At 43.4% G+C, this 20,415-nt stretch overlaps 5 protein-coding genes and 1 pseudogene across 6 annotated transcripts; 5 read left to right on the top strand and 1 right to left on the bottom strand.

Moving 5' to 3' along the window:
• Nucleotides 1-53: 53 nt before the first annotated feature.
• Nucleotides 54-1,521, top strand: LOC100745593. The gene is made up of 3 exons (XM_033324613.1): nucleotides 54-516; nucleotides 601-720; nucleotides 943-1,521. Exons 1-3 carry the CDS (start codon nucleotides 246-248, stop codon nucleotides 1,140-1,142), a joined length of 591 nt encoding a protein of 196 aa, XP_033180504.1. The 5' UTR covers nucleotides 54-245; the 3' UTR covers nucleotides 1,143-1,521.
• An 820-nt stretch (nucleotides 1,522-2,341) lies between these two features.
• On the top strand, nucleotides 2,342-3,959 carry LOC105682026. Its single transcript, XM_012393710.3, has 3 exons — nucleotides 2,342-2,528; nucleotides 2,607-2,707; nucleotides 3,351-3,959. The coding sequence occupies exons 1-3, from the start codon at nucleotides 2,342-2,344 to the stop codon at nucleotides 3,582-3,584; spliced, it is 522 nt and encodes a 173-aa protein (XP_012249133.1). The 3' UTR covers nucleotides 3,585-3,959.
• Nucleotides 3,960-6,054: 2,095 nt separating this feature from the next.
• Nucleotides 6,055-7,261, top strand: LOC105682025 (annotated as a pseudogene).
• A 1,551-nt stretch (nucleotides 7,262-8,812) lies between these two features.
• Nucleotides 8,813-11,334, top strand: LOC100745352. Its single transcript, XM_003494843.4, has 2 exons — nucleotides 8,813-9,198; nucleotides 10,841-11,334. The coding sequence occupies exons 1-2, from the start codon at nucleotides 8,886-8,888 to the stop codon at nucleotides 11,188-11,190; spliced, it is 663 nt and encodes a 220-aa protein (XP_003494891.1). The 5' UTR covers nucleotides 8,813-8,885; the 3' UTR covers nucleotides 11,191-11,334.
• Nucleotides 11,335-13,016: 1,682 nt separating this feature from the next.
• LOC100749027 lies at nucleotides 13,017-14,453 on the top strand. Its single transcript, XM_003494872.4, has 3 exons — nucleotides 13,017-13,569; nucleotides 13,671-13,874; nucleotides 13,940-14,453. Exons 1-3 carry the CDS (start codon nucleotides 13,396-13,398, stop codon nucleotides 14,153-14,155), a joined length of 594 nt encoding a protein of 197 aa, XP_003494920.2. The 5' UTR covers nucleotides 13,017-13,395; the 3' UTR covers nucleotides 14,156-14,453.
• On the bottom strand, nucleotides 14,445-20,389 carry LOC100748907. Of its 2 annotated transcripts, none has more exons than XM_003494871.4 (6): nucleotides 20,011-20,389; nucleotides 17,409-17,609; nucleotides 17,092-17,313; nucleotides 16,666-16,812; nucleotides 15,537-16,370; nucleotides 14,445-15,494 (listed from the first exon to the last, which is right to left on the bottom strand). In XM_003494871.4, the coding sequence occupies exons 2-5, from the start codon at nucleotides 17,529-17,531 to the stop codon at nucleotides 15,852-15,854; spliced, it is 1,011 nt and encodes a 336-aa protein (XP_003494919.1). In that variant the 5' UTR covers nucleotides 17,532-17,609; nucleotides 20,011-20,389; the 3' UTR covers nucleotides 14,445-15,494; nucleotides 15,537-15,851. The 2 variants fall into 2 exon arrangements, with proteins under 2 accessions (XP_003494919.1, XP_033180515.1); XM_033324624.1 differs by lacking the exon at nucleotides 20,011-20,389 and adding an exon at nucleotides 18,826-19,170.
• Nucleotides 20,390-20,415: the final 26 nt, after the last annotated feature.

Below are 20,415 nucleotides of genomic sequence, written 5' to 3'. Positions count from 1 at the left end.
AGGTAGTGCGCAGATCCACCGCGCACACGTAGGCCGATCCTCTTTTGTGGTGCGAACGCCGTCGTGGTCGTTCGTCCGAATCATACGGCGGCTCGTCCGAGCACGATTAACACGTTGTAATTCGTGGTTCCTGCTCGTATCTCGCGACCAAAGATCGAGTAACGATCGTAGGCAGGGAAATTCTTTGCCTGCAGCGAAGCCCCGGTGTCGATGAAGAGAACCACGTGATCGTAACCGGTTCGATAATGCGGCCGATTGGTTGGACGCTGGCGTGCGCGTTGCTCGCCACTACTTTTCCAAAAAGTGCAATCCTGTCGGACGTCCAGAGTGTTGGTGTCGCTGCGGGTTACCAGCGCGAAGCTGGACGCGCCAAAGTCACCAAACTGCTGCCGATTTCCAAGGTCGCGACCGTGGACCCCGATATACAGGAGCTGAGAAAATTCCTCGACGATCTGTTCGTCGGCGGAACGAGGAAGATTCGAGGTAAGCGTAAAGTTGACGTTTCGAGATATTATGGTTTAGAAAAACGAACGATAGTTAAATTGCAATCGACGAACGACTAATCGGATATTAAATATTTATGAAAAGCAAGCGGACAAGCTCGAACGTTTGGCCAGAAGCGAATCCAATTTATGTTAATGCCGATGATGTACAAAATGGGAGTGATGATGACAATGCTAACCGTTTTGACTCTGATCTCGCTGAAGGGATTGCTCATTGGTAAGCGAAAATTACTCTATAGTCATTGTACGTATGTACGTAGGGATAACGGTTCGGCTATGATAGTGTACGCTACAAGCATACTGAATCAGGAGACATCGACGACCCATTTATCGAAATCCATCAAACATCTAGAATTCGATAGCAACGTTTTTCCTACTTACAATTCGCACATCGTAATTCTTTCGTTGTAGCAGAATCTGAATACGGACTTGATTGCAGGTGCCATACTATTGATGCTAAAACTCAGCACGATAATAGCCAAGTTTACGTCTGGTGGGCAGCACAATGCGCAGCCTGTTCAACCGATCCACGTGCACGTTCACAACAGCCTGCCGACAGCTCACAATCAAGCGTACAATGGATGGATGTCGGCAAGCGGACCAGAAAACGCGGGAGAACATTACTACTACAGAGGATGATGACGAATTTTTCGACGATATCTTTCTCTCGGACACTGTCTCTTCGATCGCCGCGATCGAAACTAGGCTATCGGACCTGTTACGTTCGTTACCCGCCGACCGACTGGTCCCGACCTCGACCAGTACTGGGAAAATAGAGTAAGCGCGTTGCGGTTGTCGAGCAGGCATCGACGATACAGCGAACCGCAACTCACTTCTCGTGTACCAAAGTTTTGTTTAAGTATTCTGAGATAAGACTGGTAACTCGCGTCGCCTGATCGACCAACCTGCAAAACCAAAATTGTAAACTCGTACGTTTAAGGAACAACCTCACGTTTACCTCAAACTAGCGATAACGTTAATTTATTTTGTAAAGAAACTGCGTCTCTTCTCCTATTTATTCAAAGTGTATGTATCATCGTAGAATGTATTTATTAAACTCTTTCTTAGCAAGCAAATTTCTCTTTGTACTTCGAAATTAAGCTGCTCGGCCACTGACATTGAAAATCCTCAATTTTTCGATAAGAATGAGAAGAGAAACGAAAGTCTCGACTTTTAGCGATCTAGAAGCAAAGTTGAATTTTCCGCGTTTCAAGGTCTGCTAAACTCATACGCGTCCGTGACCAACCGCGTGCATATTACACCTTCTATGACACGAATCGCGGCAGCGAACTGCAGAGACCCAGTTTCCTAGTTTCAGTGGGGTAAGCAGACGGCAAAAAGGAAACTGTCTGCTCTCCGCTTGCTACGATTCCTTAGCAGTCTCATCATCGGTCGAATGCGAGCACCACGCGTTCTACTCGTCGGTTATGAAACGAATAAAAGTACAAACACGTAAAAACAGATCGTCGATCTTTTAAGCGTGCGAAAAGCTCGACAGCCCGAAAGATAATTTGATCACGCGATTGTAAAATCAGACAAATATCGAGATCGTTCTGACAGCCGAGTCAGCTTGCACCCGGGACCGGAAGTAAGAAAAGGAGCAGCGACGAATGCGTAACGTTATTTGTTACGCGGAAATCGGTAAACGGTGATTCGCAACAAGATTCCTCGTTCCGCTTAACGACCGATATCGGAAGAATGATAGAAGGAAAGGCAACGAACGTAAGAAGAATGAATAATTAAGCGGCAATTAGAAAGGCAGTTAAAAGCAAGCTTATATAGGTTATATTTCTATTTAAGAATTAACTTTCTAAGCGACGACGCGACACGACGCAGCCATGAATAGAGTGGACGCAATTTTTTCGTGCTTGTGCATCGTAATTCTCTTTCAAACTTTGGCCCGTGCCGAAGATGTCGCAAAGGAGTTGAACGACACTTTGAGGGTTGACGTTTCTCAGGGAATTGCACTGTATATCGCGAATGGCGAAGCGAACGTTACTCTGAGCCTGTCGTCGCTGTTCGGAAGTAAGTAAAACGTTTCTAAGATCAGTGTTCGATACGCACCCACGCGAATCACGCGATTCGTTGCAATTTCTTTTGAAGGGAACGATGTAGAGCAACGAGATACAGGAAGATTCAAACTTAAGAAAGGTATCCTAAAAAGACTTGGAATGACGATGATGATGGTTCCTCTGATCTGGCAGGTTTAAATTAACACCCTATACGTATTACTGGCCTGCAAATTTTTATGCAACAACGGAATGGTGGGGTATAATGCGCTACTATCGTGTCATACAAGCCTCGTGGACGTATCTCTGACATTTCGTACGAATTTTCTCGGAAATTGGTACGATAAGTACAATTTTATTCCGCGTTATAATGATCGCAAAAAAGAATAATATGTACCAAGAGACATTTTCGCTCTTCCCAGTAGGGGTACGTGGGCGTTGCGTTTTACCCCACGCCAGTGCCCCCTTTCGCTCCAGGTGAACTAACTTAACAAACATTTGATATTTACGCTACAACGCGAGGTAAAGAACAACGGGTAGAGACACGGAAGCAGAGAAGAATAAATCGGAAAATAGCGCGCACAGTGGTTGATAATCGATCACGAACTGCGTTGCGGGCAAGCGTTTAGTGTCGTGTTGTACGACTGCAGCTCGTTCGCGTCTCCTATCGAAGAGTAACATCGATGTTTTATCCGTTCGTTTCATCGTACCCCCCTTTTCCACTTTGTACATTTTTACGCTTTTGTATTGCCCGTAAATGCATAAATATTCGCAGTCTACATATTGCCGATAAATGAATTTGGAAACCCGCTACTTCTAACGCGCATTTGCATTTTAGTTGGCAACGTTACCAGCTACCCTCGCCTCCCTCAAGATCAATCTGCTTCGAAGCATCTTCATAGGAAAAATCGCATTGGCGATAATGTTGTACAACGCGCTGAGGAATTCGCAGAAATCGGAAGTGGTACTGATCCATAAACCCGAATATCACGATCACTATTATCACACTTATCACGAACTGGAAGACGACGACAAAGACTGGTGGGGACGACGAATGAAACGGCACCTTTAAAGTAGAATAGCTTCGATTACTTCAGCGAATAATCGCGTTCAGGATAATCGCCGTTCCAACCAAATTGCGTTATCTGTGATACGTAACGATCGCGACAAAAAGTCGCGATATTTCAAATATACGGTTCAAATCAAGAGTATACGCGATTTTCCACGCGACGAAAAGACACCGGATCGTATATGAAATTAAAATTAAGTTTTGGGTCTCGAAAGAACGTCCGGCGCAATGACCAACAACGAGATATTCCACGTGACCTACTTCGAGCTGGTAACGGCATTTTGGTCCAGATTCTGAAGCGATCGGCTCCGACCAGCGTTTTCCCTTTTCTCTGCCGTTAAATTCAACGTCGAAATCGAAATTTAAATGATACCGATCGATTTCAACGGGGATGAACATGCCGTGCCGATGACCAGACGTCTTCGGGATTACAGCGCAGCTTTCTTTCGTTTTTATCGGATAAAATTTTATCAACGCTGCAACGAGACCGGCTTATCGCGATTATGTCGTTGAAATTTGAAACCAATCAGAAAATCTAAAATCTAAAGATCAAAAAATCTAAAAATCTAAAAGAGGTTGAAAGACATTTACTACGAGCTATTTAGTAAAAAATATGTAACGAATTATCAGCGTAACGAATAATTAAGCGTTTCGATATTTCTGTGATTTCTCCGAAATACGGTATACTTGGTCCGCGTATTTCGTAGGTTCTATGTACATCTTCGGATTTCTTTCAAACTTTACGGATATAATGGTGATGAGTGAAATTTGTAAATGTCCCGTATGAAATGCAAAGTGTATTGATAAAAAGTTTCAAATATAATCGTCGAGATACTTTGGCGAATTACTGTAACTACCGTTTCAGAAAATTCTTCACGTTTACTGTAACGACGATGGCGATTCTTGAATGCAAAAATTGCACCAGAAGACCGCTCTACTTTTTAAGAAACGAGCATACTGTTTGCGTATAACGTTTCGTGACGAGCTTCGATCGTTAGAGACGGATATAGATCGATGCTAGGGGCACGTAACGAAAGTATTGTCAATGTCGAATTTATTCTCCAAGGCCTCGATATTCGTGGTGCGTATACGTGCCAGAAACCCACCTTCCGTTCGCATAGTTAGTATGCCAACGCCATCGATCCCGTATCGACAGTTCGCCATACGAATCGTAGTCCTATACCGTTTTCTAAACTACAAAATGCACGATGCACGACGCATACGTGGCAAATCGGAATGGAACCCGGATTAATCTCTGTATGCGTACGAGCTTAGATCAGCGCCGCGACACGTGAAAGCATTCGCCTTTTTAAGAAAACCTACAATCGCGTGTCTAATTTGGTTGAGTCGTGTTTGTCGTTAGAAAAGTCGAATTATCTTTGAGAGAATTTTTCCCTTTACGTTTGCTTTACGTTTACCCGATACCGATGTCGCTCGCCTTTAACTATATGAATTAACGATCTTTATGCCAGATCTCGATTGCATCTAATGGCGTATAGTCTCGTTCGCCGCTTGTTAATTTCGTTTAATTAAATTAAACGCCCGGATCCGGCCTGATCTCTGCTGGATCTCTAACGAGGTAATCGTAAACCGGTAGAAACAGAAATACGTAACACAGGCGATTAAAGATCGGAGCAAACGTACGCGAGATAGAAATCCACTCGTGCAGATACTTTTTCGAAAAGAGGAGTGACGCGTGCAATCTAGAAAATAGTCGATAAATTCGCGAAATTCCACAAAAACGTGGTCCAAAAAGAAACTTTGGCAACAACTTTTACGGCTTTGTACATTCGTAGAAAATCGATGTAGCTTCGATGCGTCGATAGAAGATTTACAGCCGTGTGTCGTCATATAATTATCCAGGCATACGAAACGCGCGAAAGCGAGCGTCGAGGACACTTCTACGCGTCCGTAGACTTTCCGCGTATGCGGATTCCACGATTTCCTCTTCCCCTTCGATAAGTTGTTCGATAAATCGAAGAAAATCTTTTCCTCGCTTAGTTACATCATCGTTCGAGTCTCGAGGGGCTCTTCTTCGTTTAACGCGCTCGCCAAGCCAAGTTGCTGCAGCACGTCAAGATGTTGTTCCACGTAAGACGTTCTTTCTCGCAAAATATTTGAGATGCTGAGAGTAAAAATGAATTGACTTTCGTGTATATACAGCTGTTTAGTGCGTACAGTTTGAAAGTAATTCGTTGCCTAAAAATACTCGCTGCGACATGTTCTGACTTCGTTATGTTAGTTTTCATTTGAAACAATGAATTTCTTTAGCTCTGTAGGATTAATTGTAACGAAGCACGTCTTAAAGTTGCGGGTTCGTATTTAGAACAAACGTAGCTTGTTTGGTCAAATTTTCCTCTCAACTTTAACCTTAACGTTGCGAAAAAATCGAAGTGTGCTCGAAACGTTTTAGAAAACGGTTACCAGAATTATGTACTTTCTCTTCTTTATTCTTATCCTTTGGAATTTCGCAATGACAAGCGAAACGGCCGAGCAAAACAGACCGTACGAATTTGGGTTCAACATCGTTGATTTTCAACATAGGTACGAGAAGAAAGGTTCGTAAAACACGTAAAAATTGAAGCGAATTAATCCTGTTGCGTTCTTCGAGTCGTTTTCAACCGTGTTAAACATCTTTTTGTTTTTCTTTTTTCGGAACGAGAGCGTGATTCGGACATAAATATTCCACGAATGTATGTCCATTTCACAAGCTGCTGATGGAATTATCACGGAAGAATATGGATTCGTAACTGCGGATGGAGTGTATCGCGAAACAGGATACGTCACAGATAAAAACGGTGATTTTATCATCACCAGGATGACTTATAGAAGAATTAAAAGTCGTAAGTCTGCAAATTATATTCATAAACCAAGATAATTCGAATATATATGTATATCGGAGAAAAGTAATAAACCCTAATGGTTAGATTTCAGTGAAGGATGCGCAAGAAATATCGAAAGCAAGGCCGGTAATTGCAAAGAAACTGGTAGAAGCTGTAGCAAGGGCTTGTAGTGCGTGCAAACTCGTAGTGAAAACAGACGAATCTGAACGTACTACACAGACCATTCGACCGGTAACGCCACTTACTTCTCGTGAGAAGTTGGATGCCCTGCCACAAGGGATGTCAAACGGGGATGTCGAGGGATGTTGGAAATGGGAAAAGAGAGAAACGGTAAAAGATCCTTCTCTTACACGTCCGATGACTATCGTTCGATTCGACTATTTTTACTTCTCATTTTACTATTTACTCAATTACTTCGCAGATGAACTTTCTCACGAGAAAATTGAAATCTCTCGAAGCTCGAAGGATTTTTCCAACGAGAGAAGGGGAAAGAATTTAGTTCAAGACGCGAAGAAAGATACGGTAGATCCACGCCTCAAACAGCCGAATATAGATGTTCAAATGCTGGTGAAGACGGCGAACGATCTTTACTGTCGCCTTAATTACTCGATAACGACGCACGCGAGCATCGAGAAGATGGATATAGAAGCGGAGAAAAAAATGGCAGCTTTCGCGCAGAAAGTGAAAAGTGGTATCGATACCCGAGTGAAGTATTTGTCGAACGAATTTGGTCATCGACCGAACGTTTCGTTTGTTGCCAGCGATAATACGACGAAATTGCCGGCGAACGAAAGTCAACGACCGAAGGGATACTCGTTCCTTTGGTACTGCGCGTGAACAACGAATTTTGTTTATCTTTCGAATTTTTACGTAATAAATTTTTAAAAGAAACCAAAACTTGTTTGTTGAACTAGCTTAAGGGAAACTTTATGCGACGCGAAATTATTATAACGAATAAAAGGGAAAATCGATCGATGAAATATGAAAAAGCGAGTCGAGTCGATGGAATTTTGAAACGTCTGTATTCGAATTTCGTTGAATTTTTAACATACTTGAAGGATTTGCCGTAAACGATCAAATTGGAGCGGAACGCTTGTGCGTCAAGCGTAAAGTCTTTTGCGTTAAAAGAGGATCAAGATGACGGTGATTCATCCGGACAATCATTCGCAACATGCTGTGACAGTTTCTTTGTTACGCTGGTTATGTAGCTTTAAGAGCGAAGACCGAAGCGGTTATGCTAATTAGCCTGAATAAATAACGAGATTCGCTGTAGGAAGGAGAAAAGAATCGGGTAGAGCAATTTGGTACAGACTCCTGATAAATATTCGTTATTCTTAATTGTTTTTAATTCTTCTTGATTGCTTGGCGTTTCGAAAGCAACGATTTCACTACATTTTCACGCCTCTTTATTCTTTAACGATAAAAATGACTAGAATTAGGTTGTATTAGCATCCCAACGCTGTTCCAGTGGAATTTCTGTCATCGGTCCACGTACGTGACTCACACGCGTGCCAAGTTACACGCGTACAATCTTAAATCCATTACGCTTTTCTGCAACAAGGAAAAGGTTAACGCGCCATTAAAAATTAATTTTCACCGTCCCGTCCGACAGAAAACGGATCTTAGTTGCGCATCGATTTGCATAGAATCGATTCCCGGGCTTCTAATTCTCAAATTTTCGCTTCTCGCGTTAACGAACTTGACATTCTCCAACTTTAAAGTTTAAGATGTTCATTTTCCGATTCTTCGATCGTTCAATTTTCGACGTCTTCGATTACCGAATCTTCGAATTTCGCAGTTTCTGAATTTTCGAGTTTCGTTACTTCGCAGTCTTTAAATTCCCCTTTTTTGTTTCCCAATTTTCGAATTTTCGTATCGTTCGCACTCTTAGGATTCATCCGACGACGAACACCAAACTTCTGCAAAATCGAAGCAAAGAAAATCGTCGAGCGAAGTAGAACGATAAAAACAGCGAGACAAATTAATTAAGGAACCCATTCATAAGCGAAAGCGGTAACTCGACGAGCCTGGCGTCTTGTCGGAGATCCGTTTTCCTTCTTATACAAATATCCGCCAAAATTCTTTTCCATTCATGGCAGCGTCTCGACCCCACGAAGTGGTCGGAATTCTTTAAGAAGAGGCGATCGCGGCTCGGTTTCAACGATGTGTGCCCACGAAAAGCATGGCAGTGGGGGGATGCCAGTCGGGTTTTCACTTGAAACAGGACCAACTTGATTGGCGGAAGTCCAGAAGGAAGGGGTTAGACTCTCATATATGTTCGACCACGCACCTTGCACAACCACTTCGTGCCCGTGACACGCGGTCCAAGGATATAAAAAGCGGAAGGTCGAGTTCGAATTAAAGAAAACAACGGAGAAGGGTGAAAGACAGACATCGAATGAGCCGTGATATCGCGTAGTGGTAGTGTCTTTGGAAAAAATTATCTTATCGCATCTTCGCCATGAGGATAACAGTGTCCATCTTCTTGCTCCTGGGACTCGTTCTCTGCGTCCAGGGTGAACTTATCGGTACCAAGGAGGAGGATGAAAGTTTCCTGACCTGCGTGTTGGAGGATAATTCCGTGGGATGTCTGAGTACGAGGCTAGGGAGGAACCTCGATCAAATCGAGATGCAAGTGACCGGGAAGAAGAGCGAAACGCCGATGAGTGCGGTTATCGAGCAGGCCGGCAATTTCGTGGCCGAAGTCATCGACGACGTGCAAAATCCCGGAAGATCGGAGGAAGTCGCGGAAACCGCAGATGCCGGTGACCAAGGTGAGAATCGTGACGTATTGTTTTTAGCGGTGAAGTAATTTATCGCGAGTAAACGATATATTCGATCGATCAACGAAGAAACGGACGAAGCGCATCGAGCGTCGATCGGCGCGTGGAGCGCATGATGAAATCAACCGTGAACTTTCCTCTGCGCCGAGAGCACCGTTAAAAAAAAGTCGCCTGACATTTACCGACTTACTTAACTCGAACCTCTTTGTCTTATCGAAACTCACCTTAAGATTCTTTCCATTACCTTTCGGGTATCTGCAGATTTTCAAAGTTCACCGATTTCCTTCGTTCGTTTCGAGTATATCTTCTTGGCGAGCCTTTGACTGGGTACGCGCGAGTTCGGACGATGAACGGTGTTGCAACGGAGAACAACACGGGTGACTCACTTTCGTGAACGAAGCTTAGAAAAAAGCCGCGGTTGCTTTTGAAACGATTATGCGGAAAGTAGAAGGAGGACAGGTAGGCAGAGTACCCCGACTTTCGAGTTCCTAGCTTTTGCGACAAACTAAACGAACGAGTCTAATTACATTTACACGGAATAATATTTAACGTTAGAAGAAGCTCGTTAACACGACGATGTTAGAAGACAAGCTTTGCTTTGTTCTGGCAAACGTATCGAATACGTGTCTTTAGGTCACCAACGATCGCTTGAAATTCAACATCCAATATGTCACCAATTTCTTCTCTCAGTATGTACATAGTTCAATGATGCGACTTGGGTAAATTTGCTCTAACGGTACGCCGCTCGTTATCTTCCTTGTCTTTTCGAGCAAATCGTAGCTACGAAATTGAACAATTTGACAGACATCAAGGCAATCTTCCTGCTATTAAAGGAACTATGATATCGTTGTTCTGCTTCTTTAAAATGACGTATTCTCTTTGAAGGACCGTGACGTATTCTTCTTTTTCTTTTTTTTTTTTTTGAGCCATTAGAGTAAAATTACGCAGTCCGCAAGAGTCGAAAGCATCTAGGTCACTGGACTCGTTCATCCCAAATTATTCGTTACTCCAATTACATATTCGTAACTTGTCCAAAATGTTCTTTCTTCCGTACTCGTTGAACGTCGACACGTAGCTTCAGCGTAGAAGGGAGAAGTGAATGAAAGTAGAGGTTAGCGAATTAGCAAGTAAATCTATGTTTCCAGCACCTTGTTATACTTTTAACCTCGTCAACGATTCGCGGTGGTTCGAATCGCGGCCATCGAGTCGAACAAAGAGAGTGAGTTCGCGGTAAAGAACGAGTCAACTGTTTCCATAGTTTCTGTGTCGATTCACGCGTCAATCGTGTATCCACGCGAAGGAGAAAGGTCTAGAAAAGTCGATCTCGTAATTACTTGAATACAAATTTCGCTGATATAGATCTTCTTTTTTCAGAAAATTCCTAATTACAGCTAATGATTAACCGCGAATGTTCGCGTATTTATATGAAATTTAAATACGCGAAAATGTACGAAATACACGTAATTTCCATTTCCGCTTCTTCGCTTAGATTCAAGAAAGAAAAATCAATTTACGTCCGTAGTCTATTATCGACGATATTGACGATATAATCGTTATAATCGATTCTTTACGGCTGCAATTCGAACAAATTCGGTGATTTGTGTTTAAATCCATCGTGGAACTTTGATTGCAGAGGAAGCACGTGGCAAGAAATATGGAAAGAAAAAAAAGAAGCAGTTGCAGAGACTCCTCGGTTTGATCATGCTGTTCAAGGCTAAACTCGGTCTCCTACTTCAATTGATCTCAACGCACTTCCAGCTCAAGTTCTTCTTCATCGCTATCATCACCTTGATCCTCAACGTTGTCAAGTTTTGGATGGACCTGAAAAAATCTCATCCGTCTAAGGTCATCTATTACGAACACGCTCAACATCAACACCATTACGATCACGATGATCACGATCCTAGTTACTGGGGACGATCCTCCAACGATCCTTCCGCTCAAAATCTCGCTTATTCCTCCTATGCTCCACAAAATCCATAGAGGCTCGAGCTGGAAAAATCAAACCCCATCTTCTCAGTGACGAAAATGAAAAAGGAAAAAAAAAAGAGAACTAGATGACAGAAAAATCTGTCGCTACGATTATTTTCTCCGTGCTCAGGTTTCTAAATAATTACTAAAGAAACCGTTGATTAAGAGATTAACACATAGTCGCGTAATCTATATTTAATCTTATATTTATATCAAACTATTTATTTTTCTATTTATATCGAAACAAAAATGTTAAGACCCGCTAATGCGCGTATTATTTAGAAAAATTATCGCGTCTCCTCGTTCGTGTACCTTTCCCCAAGTCGCAAAGCATTCGATAGAGGATCCATTCGCGTACCAAAGTCCACTTTGCGTACCTGCTGTCGCATGTATTCTCACGCCCCATATCAACCAAACTATGTTAACTTATCGTTAAATGACATCTGTAAGAATCGTACAGTCAATAAATTATTTTCATAATAATTCGCATTCTGCCGACTTTTCTACCTTGAACGAAGAACTCTAGGACGAGAAGCCCATAAATTCGAAGACGACATTATAATACCGAAGCGAATCGTAGATCGTAGATCGTCGATTTATCGACGGTGAATAAGAAGCATGTAAGGACGACCGAGAAAGCTTACCGAATCGACTTACGACCTTCTTTCTCCATAGAGTGAACCAGCCTGTAGCGACCAGCTTACGTATTCCTCGACATCGCGCCGTGGAACATGCGACAGGAATTTTCAACGAGCGCCGATACTTTCGGGCTGTTCACCTTGCCGTGATTTCGATCGACCGATAAATACCGGGGAGATTTCTTCTCCCCGCAGCTACATAGTATTTCTTTTATCTTTCCCCTTGGCTGAAACCGAAAGACGTCGATAGATCGGTTCGTTTCCTTTTTCAAGTACTTCGTATTAATGTACCTTCTGTTAGTCAGCAAATTGCGTTACACGAAAGGTTGGAGAAGTAACAATGCTACGTTCGTACACAATCGATAAAGAGAAAATAATAATAATCTTTTTAGCGATAATTTAACACGGTAGATCGATAAATCTTTACGTATCGGTTCGCTACGCGAGAAATCGCTTTAGATTTTATTTTGAACAACGTTTGTGTTTCTAAATAAGTTATAAAAAAAATCTATAATCTCATCTACGGCTTAACAAGGTAGATAAAGAGTCGATAAAGATATTGCTCTTTACGACAATTATATTTCTAGATAATGTATAAGAACAAGTCTATAATTTTTTTAACGATAACGTAATAAGACCAGATAGGTACTGCGATGTGACAAATATTGCGTAGAGTGTCCTTGTTTACACGAAAAAAAAAATGCATAGACGAATATACCAGGATGAATCAGGATATCTCGTGTCTGTCATGGTCAATGACCAGGAACGGACAGAGTTTCGTAACCGGTGGGACCCCCGTGGAAACTTAAGTATTCACGTACCGAAGAATCGTTGGTCTCGGTGTGACCTTTAACGAAAGACGAGGCCCGGTTCCACTTGCCCTCGGTTTTTGACGTCTAGAACCTCTTTTCGAAGCTCTGATTGGACCGCGGCCAACGAGACCACCGTGTCGCATCGAAATCATCGAAATTCGTGAGAAGAGACGCTGAAATATCCTTCCGCCGTTCATTTATAGAATTTCTTCGCGGACAGGCTACGTCCAACTTTTTCTTAATCAGCTAACGAAATTCGATCTCACTTAGCGGGGGCTATTTTCACATTCCACCGCATTTGCATCCGTCCTTCGAGTGGGTACGTCTTCGGGATATTCATAGAGAATTCTCCGCACCCGGTTTCTCTTCGCAAGAATATCCTTCCCTCGACGGGAAAAGCTTCTCCCTCTCGTCTTCAAAGGGCATATCAATGACCGACTCGCACTCCACTCGCGAGAAGAACGATCTCGCTTGCTCCTCCACACAGGAATATCATTCTGAATTTTACTGTGGCCGCAAGGTTCGATGGTTCGTCGTGGTTGCACGGGTATCGTATCACTCGGCACATCAACGGCGAAATTTGCATCGGGCCTTCGAGGATGATGTGGACGTCTGGATGGTCATTGGCAGACCAAACGTGATAAACTTACTAATTTCTGCCTACCGAGAATCGGCCATTCATACAATATTCAAGATCCTTACACGCAAGTCACTATATAACACCCTTCTACGGATCGGATCACCAGTCTTCTCAGGATTCTCGATACATGCAAGACAAAGCCCGATACGACTTGCATCCAGTGATCCAGAAGAAAGCGAGAAACGTTTCATTCATCATGATCCGACCAACCTGTTTAATCGTATCGCTTGCTGTCATCTTCGCCATTGTTTCGGGTTTGCCGCAGCAACCCAAATCTAGGAGACCCGTTCCAGAGTTTAAGGTTTGTTCTGTAAAAAGAAAACGTTACACCATGCTGTTGGAGAATGAACGTGCGTATTATAATAAATTTAATCTTTTCTTCGAACGTGCGTTAAATTTCAGAACAAGACCGGCGGCTTGGAACTTCCGGACAATGCGACGCTGATTCGTGACAATATCGTGGACAACTTCTCCTGTCAAGACAGAATTTATGGATATTACGCCGATATGGATAACGATTGCCAAGTTTTCCACGTTTGCATGCCGCAGGCTAGGGGATCGATCAGATGGAGCTTCATCTGCCCCGCGGAGACCGTGTTTAATCAGGTGAGTGATTATTCGACTCGTCTCTTTCTCTCGCTTCCTAACAAACCGATTATTCGTCTCGTTAGGCGACGTTCGTTTGCACGAAAACGGAAAATTCGATACCCTGCGAGGAGTCTGAGAAGTTTTACAATCTGAACGAGGCGATTGGCAAGGAAGTGGAGGAAGAGGAAAGCGACATGGAGCACGCCACGAAAGAATCGGACGTGGAAGCGATTTCGAACAGACCGGAGACCAGGACGTCGAGAATCTTGAACCGGAAGAAGCCGTCGCGAAAACAGTGATTTCTTGAGACAACGTTCGCGAAGAATGGGCTGTGTGTATCGTAGAAGAGACGAAATTCGTGAACTGTCATTAAGATCAACCAACTACGTTTGCTTGTCCGAAATACGAATGAAACACAATTTTATTTAGTATTTAAGTATATGTGTACTATGTATTTAAATTATGATAAAAATATGATATTAAAATATTACCTAGAGATCGTGTGTGACTTTATTATACAGGAACGTGTTGGAGTAATATTGTAAATTTGTGAAAGCCTAAAATTAGAAAAATATTGAAATAAAGGAGTTGAAGCGTCTGCAACAAATTTATTGCATATAGCTTGCATATAGTACATGTAACTAATACTGCTATTTTCATATTTATAATTAAGCAATCACGCGCGGAAAGGAGTTACACAAATGTCCCAAGCCTAGAAAGAAACACAAACTACGACGGTGCGGTAATAATCAACGAAAAGCAAAGATTAACTTAACGGCTAAATAAGACGTCGAAACTATTACGTAATCATTACGAAGCTAAAGAACGTTAACGACGACATTTCCGTTAAACATTTATTTACAACGATTGATATGTTTCGATATTGGTCTCTCGTGGCTTAAAATAAGTCGAAAATAAATTACATAATATAGAAGAATTAGTATTCGTCGCGGTTACTGTACATTAACGAAAGTACGAGAAAAATAAAAGAAACTAAAAACACACACGCACACGTGCAAAGCGGCTAGAGAAAAATCCAATCTCTTTTTGTTTTAAATTCGGATAATATGATACGAGATGGCAAAAGTCACCGAAACGAATCGGTAAATCTTCGGCTCTTTTTCTATTTTGTATCTTTGGATAACTAGCCATTATATCGTGGATAGGCGGTGCCTATTCCTCCGTTCATAAATTCCGATAAAATAATTAACCACAATAATTACGTCAACTTTCGTGCCCACACACACTTTCACATTTGTCAGGAGAAACCTAAAGCGCGTATCGGAACTCTGATTCAAGTACATTTCAGTCGAAAGAAAGATAATCGAAATCAACGTATGTACACCTCTGATCTGATCTACACCTGATAGCCACTGGCCTCCTAATACGACTACGCGAATATAATTCTTATAACAATAGTAAAAAAATAATACTTAGCACTTAAATAATTCACTTACAGATACAAGCTCTCTTTAAACCAAAAATAAACGACGATATAAACGTTTGCGTCTTTAAGACTCTTCTTAGAAGAAGATCAGGCCACTGATCTTTTGTTCGTAGAACGTATAAACGTTTTTCTTAAATGGACTTGTATAGGAAGATTCCGAAATTGTGGAGCAACCAAAAAGCACGCACGATCTTTGCTCGCGTTAAAACGGGTCGAAAATATAGACCAAAAGCCGTTTCTTTCGATATTCTACGTTTTACTCTCGAAAATGAGGCGCCACAAGTACGAACAAGTTTTATTCTACGTCTCCGATCGATTCTTCCGCCGAAGAATCGCCTTCTTTCCGATTTCTCCCGTGAATCACCCTGTATCTATAGATATAACGCGATCTGCGTATATTAAATATTTTCGACAACGTGTACCCTGTGTCGTCCATCGAGCAGATGTCCTACACCCCTCCATGACACTAGTTCTCGTCAATTCGCCGTAGCAGTCTTGCAACAGCAAAATAGAGAGAGTAAAGATTTCATCGGGGAGAAGAACCTAATTTAAGCCTCAGAATCCACGGCTAAATCGGCTTCGATCTCCTCGGGACTTCTAAGATCGATGGCGAACCTTTTCTTCGCGTTCTTGCTTGCCATCTCAGCCATTTGATTCTGCGCCTTCACGGTTCTCGAATAAATGTCAAAAGCGGTGGCTAAAGCGCAGGTGAGCTGCCTCGCGTGATGTTTCGATTCGCAAACGAAAGCGTGACATTCGAACGGCGAAACTCTCCTGAAATTCTCGGTTTCGCGTACAACGATCATGGAGAAGACACGCGTGTAGACGAGATCCTGAACACCGTACGAGATCGTTTCGATGGCGTATATCCTGGCAAAGTTGGAGTCTTGCTTCCTTTTCTCGATAGGCAGCAGGGCAACGCCTTCTTGAGAGACGACCAGTTTGGTCAGAGGAAGCATGGTGTTGGTCGGTAAAGCTTTCGCGGCAGCAACCATATTATCGACGGGCCTCCTCGTGTGCTTGATGCCCCAGAGGCCCCTGGCATCGTGAGAGCCCAGATATTTCACCTGAAAAGGGTCCCCCTTTTAGTCTCCCACGTGCGGCCCTATTCAGGTAACAACGAAACCTTTACCAAGACCTTGGACCTCTAACGTAACGTAACGAACGGTATAAGCGAGAGTTTTAAGACCCGTAAACTCGCGTTAAGAAGATAACAACGTTATAATTTAATTGACTAACGAGCTAAGAAGATGCGAGGTGTTATCCACTGGTGAGTATGTGAATCTATGCTTTGTCCAAATAACCGAGGAGAGTTCAATAGAGGCATAAGGCGAGGTGCAAGGAAAACATCGTAAAATATACCTGGAACACCTGAGGAAGATCCGTCGAACCCTCGAAGACATTGTTATCGATGGATAGACGAGACAATTTTGATACGAGGTCCTTCTTTTTGTCGGTGGAAGAAGCGAGACTTTTGTCCTTCTTCATATCGTTCAGCTCTTGACCTTTCTGTATTAAGAAATACGACGTTAATACACAAGCGTTACGAAATATCTCGGCGCCTTTCTGTCGTTTAAAAGAACGGTCGTCCTGTTGAAGCAAGATATACGCGAAACGGGACCAACGGTTAATTAAGTTATACGCAATTTACAAGGTAAATTGCGAAGCGACATTTTCTGTCACCTTGTGACACTCAAAAAAAAAAAAAGAAGAAAAAAAGAAAAAAGAAAAAAAATAAATCGAACAAGAGCTTGGTCGAGAAGGAAGTTTAAAACGTCGCGTACTCACGGTACTGTTATCGAGTGGACAGATTCTCTGTGTTTGTCCGGGCTTCACTTTCAGGTGATACTCGACCACGTTCGGTATGTTCGGCGGGTTGGAAACGACTGAGGAAGCCGGAGAGGATGAAGAGGCGGTCGCTGGCCGCTGAGGGACGGCGTTTCCGGTCTCGGTCGCCCCGAATAACGGCGCTGTCATCACTGATCTATGCCCGCTAACCGTTTCCCCCGTCTGACAAATTTAACGAAATTTTTGGTCATTCTTTGCTCCAGGCCTTTATCGATCACTTAAACGCGTAACAGAGCATGCAAACGTATTTATCCGACCTTCTTCTGCAAATAGCTACCCTCGTCGTTTTTCGTCGCATCTTTAGAATCGTTTAACTCGTCGTTAACGTTCTTCAGGACACCGTCAGATCTCTTCGTGAAACCAAAGTCCTCGTCTTCCATGGCGGTTCTCGATCCTGTCTGTCCTCAGAACACTATTTTCACTTGCTCCAAATCGGCCTTGTTCGTGTCACCGTGATCCTTTAATCACACGTAATACAATTAGTGGGAACAATACGAAATATCGGGGCTCTCAGAAACCTAATCTCTCGGTAAGCGTCTCAGTTTTACTGTTTGGATGCAAATTCTCGATAAATAAATAATTTACTCGCAAGGTTAGTTTTTACTGCAAATAAACGATACGCTTTTTTCTACTTTCCAATTTCCGAAGCCGATTAATATGGTGGCTGAGCATCTGAATCAACGCTGGTCGTCGTTCCCCGTAATCGTAACGAGACCATCTCGTTATGCCAAACAAAGTGCAAAGCGTAACTTTTACGTATACGACGTACGGAGAGCCGGGTAAGTGAAACACTCGAGCAATTTCCAGCGACCTAACGAGCAGAAGGGAGAACCGACCGACCCCTCGTAGACGTTATTATCGTCATCGTTGTATTCCGAAATGCGTTCAACCGCGAAATTAAAAACGTGCTTAACGTCTCGGCTTAAACCGGAAAACAGCTGTCGCGCAGCACGTGTTGCACCTTGCGCTCCAGCTCGATCGTTGCTTTCGCTCTCTTTCCGCGCGGCCAGTTCTCGATCGTTTCGCTCGCAAATATAGAAGTCAGGCCAAACTCTGTCCAAGTTTGGAAAACGTATCGTGCCACGTCGCTCAGGATACTCGAGGTACAAAGAGTCGTTTCACCTGCTCTATTTTATACAAAACCAGTCATTGTCCCCGGTCACAGATTTAATCGAACGAAACGGATGCGCCGGTGCACGTAAAACACGATGCTATCGAGAATCCTAAATGTGTACGGGGGGCTTGGCTTCGAGCGGGCAGGAAACGCGTCAGGTGACCGATAGTCAAGTGAAAAGGGATTCGTTAACGTATTCCGTCCGTTGGTCAGGTGTGGGCCTACTGTTGTTCGAGCTTACGCCGCGTTGCGTCGGCGCGAATCCGTGTGTGCAGTTACCGTTTCGAAAACGTGCGCTGGTTTCCGCGCTCCCGGGGACGAGAGCGCAGAAATTCAAGAACCAAGGTCGAGTCGGAGAGCCGTTCGTGAAATTTTACTCCGGCTACATTCCTCTCTCTTTCGCGAAACCCGATAACGAACTTTCCATAAATAGAATAGAAGAAGGAAACTCGTACGAGCAAATAAAGAGCGATACGCGAGCGAGTTTAACCGACTCGAGTCGAGAATACCATAACACCGGTATGGCGCGACAAAAGCTGGACAAATTTATTTTCGGGCACCTTGTATGTTGCTCGCGCCTCTACACCTGTCGTCCAATTACACCCGCGTACAACGCTAGAACTGTTAACGCGCCAGTTCACGTACCGGGTGTTCTAAACTGCATGCGTAGTCTGACGCTAATGCGAAGAAACTGGTTCTCGCGACAGCCTAGAGAATATTCGATAAAGGCGCAAACATTTATCGTGCGATTCGAAGATATCTATGCAAAGAGAAGCAAGAAGTAAAGTATTAATAGTAACGGTATCGTTCGAGAACGAAACGAAGCTGCAGATAGTCACTGATCGTTATTACGGTTTTCCAAGATTTCCGTTACGCATCGAGATATCGGACTTTATCAATTCCGCGGGCAAGTAACTAAATTCTTGAACATCGACGTCGAAACGTACACGATCGTAAAAGAAATTTGAGGGAACGCCGTTGTCCGACGCGGGAAACAGGGAAGGAGAGGAGTTCCCTTCTCGCTTCGAGTTCACGAGAGGATAACGACGATACCGGAAACGTCGGTGGATGAGTGTCTGACCGGAAGCTATTATACCCGTGTCACGAACAAACTGCAACGGCGCGCGTCTCGCGCTGTTGGAATTTAAACCATACACTTGGCTATATTTACTCTTTTTAATCGCGACAATGTTGCTTTATTTTAATTACGCTTCCAACGCGCCACGTATCTCCCAATTAACCGATATTACGGACGACAGCGAGCGAACAGATTTCTCGTTATCGATCCGAACGAAACGAAACGATACATCGTAACTCATCGCCGTTCCCTCCCACGTTTTCCCACGGTCTCGCCATTCTACGATACCGCTCTTTTTCTTCGGCAAAAACGCGGAAGGAGAAGATAAGTAGATCGGTAACTATCGCAACTAGAAAAGAAGAAATATAGGAGAAAAATTCAGGCGCGATTTTTATTTCTCTAAAGATCCTATCACCGTCTTTATCGTTAATAAATACGCATTATATATAAAGAAGATAACGAAATCTTACGATCCTCGATACGCGATCGTTTCTCTGAAGAGGATGTCTCCGTGAAACACGAGACACGAACTAAACCTTCGTAAAGAGATAAGACGCAACGACCAGTGTCATCCGAAGATTACGAAGGAACCGCCTCGACGATGCAGCTTGCATCGCCGTACGGATAAAACGTATACGCGTGATAAATGATACTTGCTGTTATTTACCTTGGCAGTTGCCACTCGTTCGGCGATCCACATCACTGACAAACACACGTTCACCAAATTATTAACTCTTGCTCCGAAGATGAGTGTTTCGAAGCGCGAGCGCGATCTCGATACGAACGCGACTGTGGCCGGACCACTCTGTCGATTCCGAGTATCCGGAAACGTAACCGTAGATGCAACTACCGATCGATCGATCCGCGCCCGTTCAACCGCGAAACCGTTCTAAGGATGGACCGATCTAGGATCGGCGAACGATCGACAACCGGCTGCGTGCTATGCACCGTCGCGTATACGTGCGACTGAAAATCTGGGACACCGCAGCTCGCTCCGACTCGCGTCGACTGATAAAACGCGCGACGAGTCGCCAGCACGAGCTCGATGCCACCACGAACACGTACGTATATA

The sequence above is a fragment of the Bombus impatiens genome, unplaced genomic scaffold (assembly GCF_000188095.3).
Source record: "Bombus impatiens unplaced genomic scaffold, BIMP_2.2 scf_4016, whole genome shotgun sequence".
NCBI lineage: Eukaryota > Metazoa > Arthropoda > Insecta > Hymenoptera > Apidae > Bombus > Bombus impatiens.
This window is presented reverse-complemented; position numbering and strand designations above follow the sequence as displayed.